The sequence below is a fragment of the Convolutriloba macropyga genome, chromosome 14, assembly GCF_964194025.1.
Source record: "Convolutriloba macropyga chromosome 14, txConMacr16.3, whole genome shotgun sequence".
Taxonomy (NCBI): domain Eukaryota; kingdom Metazoa; phylum Xenacoelomorpha; order Acoela; family Convolutidae; genus Convolutriloba; species Convolutriloba macropyga.
Window position 1 is genome coordinate 28773660 of NC_134481.1, and position 15544 is coordinate 28789203.

Here is a 15544-nt window from a genome sequence, read left to right on the forward strand (position 1 = left end):
GTGATCTTAAAATCTTGCAAGACATTCCATTTCACCTAAAAAATATTTAGAAACCTATTTGCAAACCCTAGAGGAGGTTACTTGGCTCTTAAGGCCGGAAAAATCTAAAAAACAACAAAAAATTTCAAAAAAACTTGAAAAAAAGCAAGTTTTATAAAAAAAAATGCTAAAATTTGTGACATTAAAAAGTTGAAAAACTGTTCCATTACCATTAAAAATTTGTCAGTAACTTTTTATCAAACCCCATAGGATATTTCTGGCCCCTGGGTCTGGAAAGACCTGAAAATGTCACAAACATTGAAAAAAATTGCACGTTTTCTCAAAAAAAAGATGCAAAAATTCGTGATGGTAAAATGTTGAAACCATTAAATTACCACTAGAAACTACGCCGTAACCTATTTGTAAAACCTAAAGGAGGTTCCTTGACACCTAGGGCTGATAAAAATAAAAAAAATTTCAAAAAGCTTGCAAAATTGCAAAAAAAATTTCAAAATAGTATAAATTTGCGTTTTTAGCAAGCTGTTGTTCGTCTGTAGCTAGCCACGGGAGCGGGGGGGGGGGGGTGCACCCGGGGCTGATTGTGGGGGGGGGGGACAAAACTGGGGTGGGGGGCAATAGGGGGGTCAACAGTGGGGGTATCTTCAACCTCTAAGAACCGCCCTTCACACCATAAGTATAAGTATGAGTCTCCAAAACAGTTTGAGCTGAAACAGAGCTGAAAGGCTCTAAGAGCACTTAATGCCCGCTGGTCGCTACCTGTTTATCCCATTTTTGAGGACGAAAAGTCAAAAGCGTCAGACGAAAAATCGGTCAAGCGAAAAATCGCATAAAAAATAAAGACCGACAGGACTAATATAATTGCTACAAACTTCGTTTGAGAGCAATTAATAATTGTACCATCAATTACAAGAATTTTCAGGAATTAGGAATATACCTTTTGAAGAAAAAACGAAGCCCTTTTCACAGCAATTATCTGCAAACATTTTTGGATCTTTTCCGTTACTGCCAAAATTCCGATACTGTTATGCGCACCCGTTACAGAGCACATGTCTTTATATAACATATCAGTATGTAAAAGTACGGAAAGAGTGCTTAGGGGAGCAAGTTACATGCATCCTCTAAGCTGGGAGCTAATCGTTACATCAGAGCTAACCACAATTAATCGATGGAATCTGTGGCTTCTAATTTAAACCTACTGAAACCCCAGTATTAAATTCGAGCGCTCACTTGCATTACGTCATTTGCATGTCTGTGAAGTTGGTCGTGACCAAAAAAAGATAATTTGTAGGATTCATTTAACTAACAAAAACAGTCAAAAACTTCCAATTACAGGGTAAATATTTCTAATCAAATGATTTTTCCAAAATATAAAACTGAAAGATTGACACAATAGTGAACAAGAGGGTCTATTTTCAAAAATAAATCACTAATACAATCGAGCAGCAGCAATTTGAAGCTCGAGTAGATAACTCATAGCACAATTTGTGAGTTTAGATTGAAATTAGTATACAAGGACGATGTAGCACACAACCATATGATAACAAAGCTTTAAAATTTGGGCAATCACACCAATTTACCCTACAGGGAGACCAGATCAGTAATCTTTTCAACAAGCTTCTCTTTTCACTTATTTTGTCCAGAATAAAATGGAATGAACCTGATCTTGATAATCTTAGTACAGAAAGGATGTAAAATGACAATCTACTAAACATTTGCGGCTCCAGCAGAGGTAGACCAGACTATCCGTTTTGCGCACTTGGTCGTAAGAAGCAGTCCGTGCTAATGCATTTATTGCATGTCCGTGCAAGAAGCTTCAATGCAGTATCTCGTTAGCTCAATGAATAATAGCGACCGAGGCTATTATTATTATGTTATTACTAAGAGCAGCTTATACTACTGTATGGTCGATCATAGATAGCAAAGGTGTAATTGTTGAAAAGCGAATATTCGATAAGTATAACAAAAACAACTCGTAAGTCACTATAGGGCGTGCAAAATAATCCAAATATTAGTATCAATTGAAATTTGAGCAAGAAATCTTGATTCGGATATGTAAAGGATAACCCAAACAATATCAATGCTTCAGTTTAAAAAGCACCGCCTACACACATAGCCAGCAAATCGCCGGAAAGTAGCTGCGATAGCGTTGTATTCATTCAGTATGCACTATTGATGTACAAATTGACTATCTCAATCGAATAACCGTCAAAACAATTCTAACTAAATTTTAATGCCTGAGTAAAGCAACTTTCGCATACCAAAGAAAAAATCTCAGGAATTTGTCCTCAAAATCAACTTTTGTTGTCAAAATGAATTATTGTCAAATTTTTGCTGAAAAAATTTGTGTGGTCAAAATAGATGTCTAAAAGGAGAGAATTCAATCATTAATGATCTACTACCGCTATCGCAGTTCTTAATTACAGCACTTTACGACATTTTCCATGAATCCTTCACCTGAGCTCAGGGGATACAAAAAATGTAAGGAGGGATCAATTAATTTACATTAATAATGAGCTAATTAGTTTGATTTGAGTGAATAAAAGAGCATGAGATAGAAATTAAAGGCAGAAGCAATTAATAAATTTGCAAGCATGATAGAAAGAAAGTTTATATAATAAGAGAGTGGAAAAATAGAAATTTAGAAAACTACAAAAGCCATCTAATGTGCATTAATAATGTCCATTTTCAATAACAGCACAACATAAGCCTCTTCTACAGAATGAATCAAATTCCAAAATCTAAACCATAGCAGCTTTCTGTTTGTTCATTAAGTTCATCACGATAGATTGCTCAAATCTGAGGCATGTCGATTACTAGAGTCAAAGCCCAAATCAATGATTTTTCAGTCACTTTTAACAATTTCATTTACAACACCCGGCTCGATTTTATGCATGGGTGCTTAAATTTATCACAACCTAGCATTCAATCACAAAACCAAAGTCTTGATTACGCCTTATCTAGACCAATCATCTAACGTCGCGTTTCAAAGTAAAATTGAAAGCATTTTATAGTTTTTTTGGTCAAGTCAGTTAATCCCAGCAAAAGTTGAAGCAATTTTTTCATGCCGACAGTCGTTTTATTTCAATCACACCGAGCTCTCAGCCGGGAGATTTCGTCGCATCGAATCAGCAGTGGCGATCTTCTGTCCAGTGCCAGAATTGCCTGCCCCTCCGCTTGGTGCCTGGGGAGGTGGCTGCCTAGAACCCTGTGCTCCAGTGTAAGGTTGCCTTGTGTTCACATCGGTATAGTCACCTTGGGGTGTTACTGAGTCCTGGTGCGCCAAACGTGGTTTCTGTTTGCCTTTCCACCTTTGTGATATTCTGACTTTCTCCTTTCTGTCCATATTATCTGCTCCATTCTTTTCCAAATCCTCGCTGCTGTTTCTCAATCCGTTCTCCGAGTTGATGTCTAAAATAGACAAAATGCCAGTTCCAGTGACATGATATGTCAGACAATGTTAGACGTTAATAGCAAAGCTCACCATTCACTAACCGGGTTTAATACTAATTTAGCAAGTGGTTGATTCAAAACCTTTTTATTCATGAGGTCTTATAAGCTTCAGAAGCTCAGTAAGTTGGGGGCTGCTCAACAAATTATTTTGACCGGATTTCCACATATATCTGAGTTCGTCTATCACACTTTAAATCACCGAACAAAAACCATATCTACCATTTAAAAAGGCGAGAATTAAAATCTCATCGGTGTAGCATATAAAGGATTTTCTTTAATTAGATTTTCCTACAGAAGAAACGAGAACTGCTTTCAGTTGATATTATTTACCGAACTTGCGAAAGAGTAAAAAACCTATAATTAACCGTCCAATAATTGAGGCAAATATAGTAAAAGCAGTATTTGGCTGACGGGGAAAGTCAATTTAAAAGAAAAAATGTAACAATACCCTCAAATAAAAACTAGAAGTAGTAGCAAATAATAGATCCGAACAAAGTTAAGCAATGAGCATCTATAACTGTGGCGTTTCTAGTTCCATATTGTTTGTTTTTGGACCTTCATTTTATATTGCGTTACTAACCAACTCCTGTATAAATGAGAATTTGTAGCGGGAACATGATGAAAAACATACCAACCAGATATCAGAAACATAGCAACCATTATGATTCCCATAACCCCGCTTGGGATTGAAAGAACAGAAAAAAAAACTAAAACTTAATTGTAGTACAAAATAAAGCTACTTTAAAAAGCGAACTATTTTGACAGGATTTTGCAGGTAGACATAATCTTGTTTTTTAAATGAGATGATGCAGGGATTTGAATCAATAACAATTAACATTAGGCCTCTAAAATTTGGATTTTTTTGGTTAATCCCGCTCTTTTTTAGAATCAATTTTTAAGCACAATGAGCGAATCATCAAACAAGCCTAGAACAGCCAAAACAATTTCACGCAAAACGTTGAACAAGCTGTGAACTAAAATGATACGAAACCAGATTTCGTTTGCCGAATTCAAAAAATATTGTAGGGCCAGTCCTGGAAAACAATTCAAAGAATTACAGCAACTAAAGGCCTCGCTATCAACCTAATTATTAGAACTCATTGATAATTGACAGAAAAACTCTCTGATATTCAAAAAATCATAGCAAAACACAAAAGATAAATAAGCCAAAGATTGCAGGAAAATAGCCTCTGTTGACCACACTCTGGCAAACGTTTGGATTAGCAGTATACCCTAGCAAACTGTGTTTGACTTGAAGCACTAAGTTTTTCAACATTAAGTCTTTGTTCACAGGCATGATCGGTTTCTCCAATTGAACAAAAAGAATTCAAAATCTTTTTATCCATTTTTGGGAGAAAATTAGTGATGCCTGAGTCCTTACGTGCAATATGATGCTCAATTAAAATAAGCTCAGCTCTTACATTTTAGACACCAAACTGATTGATTTTAGCCAAGTAAAAATGTTTATGAGACAATTCATTGCTGATACCAAAAAAAAACAAAAGCAAATCATAGAAATCACTTCGAATAAAACAAACAGTTCAGGAGTTTAAACCACTATATATAACTTCAAATCGTTTAAAAACTGCAAGAGCGCCTCGATTAAGAGCCAGTTTGATATGTCATTAGACAATAGGAGACATGAACGCAACAAGAATTAAAAACATACCCGGCAGATTGCCGGAAAATAGCCGCCGTTGATTCCAATAAGCATGATTGGGATTGAAATAACAGAAGATATTGAAAAAAAAAGATTTTTGTACAAAAACATTTTTGAAGTCCGATTTATTTTGATGGCATTTCGTGGTTGAACATATCGTACTTCTGTTTCTTAGAGAGAGGATACAGGGGCTACTGTCAATAACAATAAGAATTAGAGATGGTAAATAAGACTTATAGGAACAACGTTCAAATAGCGGGCATCTAAAATTGGGCTTTATGGGTTTATCCCGTTTCTATTTCTGACATCCATTTTTGTACTAACTCTGTTCATTTTGAATTGCTTTGCTGAGCAACTGATGTTCAAAATCACTTTTAGCAGAATGAGAGAAGAGAGAAACTAGCCTAGAGAAGTCAAAAAGATTTCACGCAAAATGTTGAAAAGGCGGCAAAATGAGGTAAAGTGAAACATTTTTTTATTCGACGAAGTTAAAAAAAATAGGAGCGCTATAATAGCCGGCTGCGAAGATGAGGGCGGCTATTAATAAGGAGTAAAGCTAAACAACCTCAGATATTTTTTAAGAACTAAGTACTGAAAAAAATGGTTGAAACAGTTAGACATGTACAAAACCAATCAGTAACACCTATTATGTTCCATAGAAAGCCAATGCGACCTGTCATTATTGTGATTACGGAATAAGACAACCAGTACAACAACACAAACGTGCAAAACTCAAAAATTAACAAAAATTTTTTGAGAATACAGTGATGAAGTCATCAGCACAATAAATCAATTGAAATATTTTAATCTAATGGGACATTTCATAATTAAGACTAAGCGATAAAGAACATAGAACAATACGGACAATACTCAAACACTATGAGAATACGTATTGATAAGGTCACAAAAATTAAGATATTTATTCAAAAAAAACTAAAAAAGCTTAGTTAAATCAATGCGACCTCTCATTACTGAGACTAAGCGATAGCGCAACAAAAAACACTAAAAACGGCTCATTAATGAAAAGTTGATCTATCAATATTAAACCAATTCGACACGTCATTATTCAGACAAAGCAATAAGACAACAACCAACAACGGGTACGGACAAAACTGAAAAGAACACAAAATTTTTTGAAAGCATGGCGAAAAATGAAAAACTCAAAAAAACTATCAACTGGACAAGATACAGCGGAATATTTGTCGAATTAGAAAACCAATAGAACCTTCATTATCGATACAAAACGATAAATAAGACAACACGAAGAAATAATCGACTACCGTCGGACAAAATGATCTCACGCGAATAACAATAATTTATCTCCGTCAGAATCTAGCATATGCTTATTTCAAGGAGCACGGGGTGAGCGAGCCTGAGTAATCGCATACCAGGAAACTATTTAGTCGAAAGGCTCTTAGAAGTTGATGCTTCCCTGGCTTTACCGGTTTATCCCTTTTTCTAGGCCGAAAATAAAAATCCAAGGGTCAGACAATAAATTTAGGCAAAAATCACATAAAAGACCCAGAGGACTAAAATAAACGCTGCAAACTTCGTTTGAGAGTAATTGACAAAAAAAACAGGGGCAAATCTCAAAAATTCTCTTCATAAATTTTTTTGAAGACAGCATTAAAGTTCGACACCAATAGTTAACCATTGGCATTTGAAACTCATTTGAAATTCGAAGGTTTAGACCATTCGCTTTTCCGCTCCCACTTCCCATCTAACGTGACTAAAATTACGTCTCAAATTGAATCCTCATTGATATCAAAAAGTCGAAAGATGTTGAACTGGTATTTCAACGTACCAATAAAACCCAAACCCATTGTGCTTTTAAAAAAATGTGGAAAACTATAGACCGTGAATTGCCAAAAAAGGCCCTCTTTCCCCATTGACAGACGTTGCATCTGAAGCAGAGAAAAAGAAGAGCGATTGACAACAGCCTATTTTTTCTTTGTCGAAAAGAGTTCTACAATTAGTTTAGCTGTTAGATCCAATATGGTGAATTCATCCTCTAAATAGAAAAAAAACCTCAATATTACCACCAGATAGCAGTTAACGTCGAGGAACTCTGATAAGTTAATGTACTAAGTCCAAGTCTTTAACCATAAGTTTGAGAGCCCAGGCTTTATTGGTCTATCCCAATTCTTTTGATTTCACCTTTTGATCTTGGATGTGTTTGCCTAATTCTGCTCAATGACTTCTTAAGTTCACTCAGTGCAAAATATGAGAGATGTAAGTATAAAAACAAACGTGAAAATTGGGACTTTTGTCAAACGTCATTGAAACGTAAAACGAATAAAAAACAGCAGGACAAGAATTCAATTACAGTCCAAACATTAGAATAAACTAAACATTGCTGGCAATTTTCCGGAATAGCCGCCCTTTACGCACATCGGGATTTAAACACAGGAATAACAAAGAAAGAAACTGACAGAAACTTTTTCGCAGCGTTTGTACAAAATTTAAATGGTGTGCAGTTTGCTAGATTCCAAAACCATAAATAATTCAGCTTCTAAACTGAAGGCTATTAATTAAGCTTCGTACCAACGTCTTATGTAAAACCAAAAGGGTGATCAAAAAAGTAAAGCGAATTTAAAAACATAGCAGGACCAGTCCTGAAATACAATCCAAGGTATTGAATCTGAACTACTGTTTCTGGCCAGCAGATCAACTAAACGATGCCACACAAATAGAGAAACAGTCCCAAAAGTTGAGAAACTGAAATAATAAAAAACTAAACAAAAATAAAATCATTGCTAAATCTCCTGGAGCTTTCAAACTGAACGTCAACTTTGATGTATATAAATATACCCATTAACTCAAGCAAAAGCCTTGAAAATGTATTTTTGTCACCAAAATGCATAAATTCGAGAAATATTCTAAAAAATAAATGAAACATTTTAATGCAGAACTTAATTGTTTTTAAAACTTTTTTAATATTGATATGCTCAAAAACATATCGTATCTCGAATCTGTCCACTAACTCATCTGCAAGATCTAAACATAAACCGACTAATGTCGAAAACCTTTTAAACCTTTTTACCCCGCCGGAATTCGAACCACTGCCCTCCCGATCCATAACGAGATGCACTGACCACTCGGCTATCAGCCCCTTGTTTTTGTTATGCTGTAAACAACTTTATATTAGCAACAAGCTTTACTTCAGAATGAGAGCATTAGAGAGCATTCGAAAATGATGAACGAAAGCGTGAAAAAGTCACTCGAGAAGGCAAAGAATGTTCTAGAAGAAAAGCGCAAAATGATCAATCGAAAAATTTGCATAAAAAAGACCAACACGTTTACAATAATTGCTATGAACTTCGTTCAAGAGCAATTAAAAAGAGTCATAGGCCCTTAAAGATCGATAAACTGAGAAAATGATATTAACAAAAAATTGAAAACAATTGCTAAACAATTTTGCTAAAATTCGTTGCTGAAATAATGCTAAAACTCGTGATATTAATATCTTTAGAAGCATTTCATTGTCTTCAAGTACTATCCAGTAACCCAATTTGAATCCTCGAAAATGTTTGACTGGCCCATAGAGATCCCAACTTATTGTCTTTTGTCACGTTTTCGTCCACCGATGGATAAAACTTATGTTTTCCGAAGCCTGTCCAATGTACAGAATGAGCACTTTTACATTGATGATTGTATAATTATAACAGTAAAGTCCAGCCATCATGTAAATGTAGCGTTTAAAGGCTGTAAAGACCTGAATTGTAGCTGGTCAAAATCTCCCAGGGCAACTTTAGAATATCAAAATGCGAACAAATTCACATTCACAAAAGCAGTTCCACACTGACAATCTCTATAGCACAAATTCTGAGAGCAAGGCTCATAGGCTCTACACGACTTAAGACAGTCTTACTCGACGTACAGACAACCACTTAAAGCACAAGTAAATATAACTTTAGCCTAATTGCTGCTCTTATCAGGCCTGGGGTTAATAATCAAGACTCATAATGCTGTGCGTGTATGCGTGTGTTCAAGTGTACGTGGATACGACTCTAACATAAATAATAATACTAAATCAGTTCTCGAGTTTATTCCATTGCTTGCATTTATAAATTTACAAACAACAAAACAAAACTCGAAAGGACATCAAAAGGTCAATAGACCTGTCAAGTGCTGCATTTTTTCTTCTCAAAGTCTACTTATTTGGTAATTCAAACCCTCTCAAGTTAATTTGTAAACCCTGCTAAAACCCTTTTTTAATAAACCTTTAGAAAATGTCGAATTGACAGACCAATTTTACAAAAAAAATGCAGCTCGATAAATATTCAAGTAAAAGCATTAGCCCTAGAACCTTATTCCTTACAAAAAAAAGTTAACAAAAAATCTGTTATTTATAACAAATGAGTCTCTAAAACAACGTAAAGAGTTTGTTGAATCCTCTGCATTAAATGAGCCGAGTTTTTGAACAAAACATCCATCCATTATAGTTAAAACATTATATATGCTACTTAATCTATTTATGAGTGACTCAATTCTTTGCTTCGTTTGCAAAAATTGTGTTTTGACTAGATAAGTTTTTTCATTTTTTTGGGTACTCTTTTCATTTAATTCAGGAAACAAGTTTTTTAATAATTTGCTTGGATGTTAATGGCGAAAAAGTTATTTTTCAGTTCATATATGTGTAACTCTTTTACGGAAAACAATGTGTTTACGTCGCAGTTCGTCAATGCTTTGCATTCTCTTAGCTGAAAATAACAAACGAGAAATTCTGCGTTGCCGCCACTCTAATTTGTTCACTTTATTGAACATCGACTACTTTATTGGCCACTCCATACAAAAAAACCCTATACTGTAATACTGGTTGAACGCAAAGTTTGTATAATTGGACTAGTTTGTTTATTTTTATACTGATAGATGGCCGCTGTTAACGAATTCATCATCCGACTAACTACTTTCTCGATGTGTGATTTGAAGCTCAGTTTACTATCTATGTATACACCCAAAGAATTAATGTGATCGACAAATTCGATGTTGTAATCAGGAATTTTTATTTCAGGTGTCTCATAAGTACCACCAAAACTTGCATTTATCTTTATTAATGGCTAACTTATTTGCTTCCATCCAAACTGTCACTTTTTCTATTGTATCATTAATTCCATCATCCAGTTTTCCGTAAACATTTGAATCACCAGCAAATATAGTTACGTTACACTTTGCAAAAATCAGGCAAATCGTTTACATAAGTCAACAGAAGTGGCCCTAAAACAGAAACCTGCAGTACACCACAAAAAAGCTTTCAAAGTATGGTCGTTGCTCGCTAATTGAAACACATTGCGGTCTGTTGGTCAAATGTGAATTAAGAATGTCATAAAATTTCCCCCTCAAACCATACGGAAAACATTTTTGGAGCAATATTTCATGTCTCAGAATTAGAAGCTTTCGATAAATCAATAAAAACCCATAGTAACTTTCTTTCAAGCACATAGAAAATCTTATTGGTTTAACAACCTCCGACACAGCATCAATTGTGCTTTTCTTTGCCTGATATCCAAACTAAGACTTGTTTATCACTGATTACTTGGACAAACAGGAAATCAACCTTTTCTGTAGACATTCCTGAACAATTTTTGAAATAACTGGGAGCAGTGATTTGGTCTATAATTACCGAATTAATTTTCGTTACCAATTTTGCAAAGAGGTATATCATTGGCATTTTAGGGAAATGGCCCTCATTAAAGCAACGATTAATTTATTTCGCATAGGCTACACACACGCTTAAATTGATGAACTTAATTAGTTGATTTGAAATTTTTTGGCATTTGCTTGATATTGTCAAAAGCTTCTTTGGCTGCGACGTTAGATAAGAACATGGAATTTTCTAACGTTCTGACCAGGCTGAGATCTGAAGGCAGATTACAACTTTCAGATAAACTCCTACCAAAGTCAACAAAATACTTATTGATTTAATCAGCATTCAGGTTATCAATGTTCTTCTTCTTGTTTTTCCCTTAATATCGTCTATTATTGAAAATAAAATTATATTTTCAATTGCTTTTCCTTCAATTTTGTGCACAAAATTCTATTTTAGCTTTCTTTGTTAGGTTCTTAGACGGTTACTACGCTGATTATATTCTCTATTTTCAGCAGACTGTTCGTTCTTCAATCATTGGTTTGCTTCAAGCTTTTTAAGACTCAGATTTTTGATCTGGTTATCCAACAAAAGCTTTTGAACCTATTTGGATTTTTCGTTAGTGTGCTTTTTTGAACTGTTCCAACTCCTCGTTTATTATCCTCGTTAAATCCGTACAACTGAAATCTAAATTGGAAAACAAATGTAGTTTATTTCTCTTCCTCAGTTTTTTTGCAATAATGTAAATTAAATCTTACCTAAGTTCCTTAAGTTTTTTCTTTTCAGGGGCCTAAAATGAGGTTTTTTGTCTGGTATTTCCGGATCAACTCTTGTTTCCTTGCAGCTCAATTCTACTCCTTTGTGGTCAGAGATCACTGTATCCTTGACATTTACGGAGGCTTCAAAATTCGTGAAAAAAAATATCAAGGCATGTTGCCGTACAAGAAGTGACTCTTGTCTGTTCTGATCTATTCTTTATTTGAAGTCCTGTACAAAAGAAAAATGCAAAACCTCGTCAATTTTGTTTGTTTGTTCAACCACATTTAAATTGAAATCACCAGAAAAAATTTGCACTTTCCGGTTTGATAATAAACCTATTAACGTGTTCTTAACAAACGATTATGTACTCATCTATACCATAATTTGGAGTTTTATAACCAACAGTTATCACTTTTTCATTTTGATATCCTAACAACGCCACTGTCAAAAATTGTACGTGTTCGTTATTTGTTATTGCTTTAATTTGAACTTTGATGCCTTGCCTAATAAAAAATCCTACACCTCCACCTTTTTTTCCCTGTCAATCCTCAACAACTGGCCATATCCATTCAACTGGCAAGCATTTTGGAAGTATGCTGATTGCAACAGGGTTCTGATAATGCAATCACATCAGGTTTTGACTTCTCTCGGTTTATAAATTGATCTAGATCATTAAGTTTCAATGAATTGATCTTAAATTTTGAAGTAAGATTCTAAAAGTAATATATGTCCAAGAAGTATTCTGACAACATCGCAGCCCTAACACCATTTTTTTCTCTGTTTTCTCTGTCTTTTTTTCTATTCAGTTTTTATTGCTGCAGAGGAGTCATTTGAATAGCTGTTGATTATCACAAATGATTCGATTTAAACTGGGTACTCCCAATTCATTTTCCATTTGACTTATTATAGCTTTCGTAGGAGCCTCTGCCACCATAGAATGATTGCAATTAACTTCAGCTGCTCACATTCAGATCAAAATTAAGCCCCGTTGAAAAAGGGGCCAATAGACCCCAAATAATGGCTACACATTTTGTTTGAGAACAAGTAACATTTTGGTGACAAATAAAGGCAGACAACAAGTTATAAAAAATGGTCGCAACATTAGTTTGCACTTATAAACTTTTTCTGGGAGCATCGCTTAAAAGTTTCTTATAATGATACTCAGATCTAAATAACGCTCATCAGATTAGGCACTCCTTACACTTATGCTTTTCTCGTAGAACGAAATTAAGCATAGCGACTATTATTGTTCCGACCTCATTTAACGAGTGAAGGAAATTTATACCAGCTCGGCTTTTCGGCTCTTCATTTCCTGACCACTGCAAATATCCATCCTTCGGAGAAAACCATGAGTGGTACCGTTCGAACACCCTTTCAGAGTGAATATATACACAAAGGGGTTTTTAGAATTTTGTTTTTGCCAAGATTAAGGGGTTCTTCAATTTCTGGGTTCTGAACAAAGCCATTACATCATAAAATTTTACTCGAAGGGTTGTTCCAATTTAGTTCTTGCTACAAGAGAATGAGGTTTTCCGTAACAAATTGCGGGAGAAATTCACAGAAATAATTAAATATTAAAAAATCACATTTTACCATCTATTTTCAAATGTCCGACGGAAAAAAGTAAACACTTATAATCTCCCAGTCTTTTCTTTTTTGCATAGAAATTCAAAAATGTTGACAAAGCATAAAAAGCCGTTAAGCAGGAGTAGCTTGAATAATTTAATTAATTTTAATTTAAAAATTGATTTTTTTTCAACTAGATTCTATATAAAACCTTTTTTAAAAGTATCCATTAGATTGCAGAACATAGCCGCTATCGATTCCCAATGGGATTCAATGACAGAAAACAAAGATTCTTAAACAAAATACATTTTTGCAGTGCAAGCTACTTTGATTGAATTTTGTCATTAGACATACTCCAATTTCTTAATGAGAGGGTACAGGGATTAGCATCAATAATAAAATCATTAGAGCTGATAACTAAGATTAAATAGAACAAAGTTCATATATCGATCATCTAAAACTGGTCCCCATGGTTTTATCCCATTTCTATTTTCGATTTCGTTCTTTTTGATACTGACTCCATTGATTCTAGGTTTCTGCTGCATCCCCATGAGTTTATCCCTTTTCTATTTTGACAGTCGTTTACTGATACTGCCTCCGTTGATTCTAGGTTATTTTGCTCCGTCAACTGCAGTTTATTTAGACAATCCAAAAAAACTCCCAGAAAAAAGTTAAACACGATGAGAATTGTTGAACGCAAGTAAAGCGAAACATTTACATGCAGAAAGTTATTTTTCCGCAATTGTAGCCAGCTGAGAAGAGGGCGGCTATCAAATATAAATTCTCATTCCTGAACATTCTTTCAATGGCGGACTGAATTACTTAAATTTTATATGAGCTAGGATTCACGTTTCTCAAGTAAATTCTTTATGAAACCGTTTTTTAAACGTATCCATCAGATTGCTGGAACATAACCTCAATTGATTCCTAATCGAAATCAATGACAGAAAAAAAAATGATTCTTAAACAAAATACATTTTTGCAGTGCGATCTACTTTTATTGGATTTTGTCATTTGACATAATCCAGTTTTCTAATGAGAGGATACAGTGATTAGCACTAATAAAAACGCTAGACCAGATAACCGAGACAAATATGAACAAAATTTATATATCGAGCATCTGAAACTGCTCCCCATGGGTTTATCCTATTTCGATTTCGTTTTTTTTTGATACTGACTCCGTTGATTATATCTAGGTTTTTGCTGCATCATCATGGGATTATCCCGTTTCTATTTTCGAATTGGTTTTTGATACTGACTCCGTTGATTCTGGGTTATTTTGCTGCGTCAGCTGCAGCTCAGACAATTCAAAAAGAATTCCCAGAAAAAGTTAAGCAAGCTGAGAATTATTGAACTAAGGTAAAGCGAAACATTTGGATTCACAATATTAATTTTTTTTAACGCAATGGTAGCCCGCTGAGGAGATGAGGGCGCCTTATAAAAATTAAATTTCATTCTGGAACTTTCTTTCAACGTCGTACTAAATTACTCAACTTTTTGTGCAATTATTTGGTGTAATTTTTACCACGAGTGTTTTTAAAAATTTTGTGGTCAAAAACAACTTCAAAATCCTAAATTAACATTCAATAAGTTTTCAAAAATGATCCAAAACTATTTTTGGTCTAATTATATCAAACATTTTTGTTGATAAGATACGATCGATGACCAATGCTGCAATGATAAAGTACTGGGCAATTCGGGTTCTCAGCATGTCACCCTGCACTCCGAGAAATTTCAAAAAGAAATTTTAGGAAAAAACAATAAATTCAAAATTTTGAACTAACGTTTCCTTTCGTTGAATCCTTGCCATTTCTTTGATACAATAGTACAAAACGTTAGTACATTTGATAGTTATTAATACAATAAGATTTACATGGCTGGTCAGAGGGTTGCAAATGACAGCAAAATTTTTTTTTGGAAAAACTTTCAATCGCTTAAATGCTCAAAGTGATGCAAACCTTCTGATTGTTTTACCAATTTTTAAGAGACTTCACCTATATTAGGTGTTGCCACTACGATATTAGAAGCAATTTGTAACCAAACGTCAGAAAAACTTTTCCCCCATTTTATCGAAATCATTTCATGAGGCTACTTTTCTTTGTCAAATCCTCCAATAACATCTAATGAGCGTTCTCTGACAAAAACCAATGCTTATAGCAATTGATGGCAAATTTTTGTCATTTTTTAATCAACATTTATTAAAAAGATTTGTTTTACTTATTCAGGACTGTATAATTATAGTTTTTTTAAGTCCCAATATTCTATACTTTGCTTCAAAAAAATTGCAATTTGTGCTCTATTAGCTAGAGAATAGAGCACAGCTTTCAGTTGACAGGAGTCGTAACATAGTGCAAACGCATATGGCCGAGAATCCTCGTTAACATTGCACAGAATTTATGTTATTTCCAAATGTTCTGCACAACATCAGGCATGACTCCAATTGAGCAATTAAAATATGGCAGCATAAAATAAGGGTTAAAAAGGGGATTGTCGGTGTTCAAATTGATAACAAACCTTTGGAG

The 15544-nt window shown here is 34.5% G+C and overlaps 1 protein-coding gene across 1 annotated transcript in view; it reads right to left on the reverse strand.

Annotated features, from left to right (window-relative positions):
- Nucleotides 1-2394: 2394 nt before the first annotated feature.
- The window catches only part of LOC142353214 (uncharacterized), a 712302-nt gene continuing 699152 nt past the window's right edge, over nucleotides 2395-15544 (reverse strand). Inside the window, exon 21 of the mRNA XM_075405443.1 lies at nucleotides 2395-3408. Coding sequence (XP_075261558.1) covers nucleotides 3086-3408 — 323 coding nt within the window. The 3' untranslated portion in view covers nucleotides 2395-3085. The remainder of the gene's footprint in view (nucleotides 3409-15544) is intronic.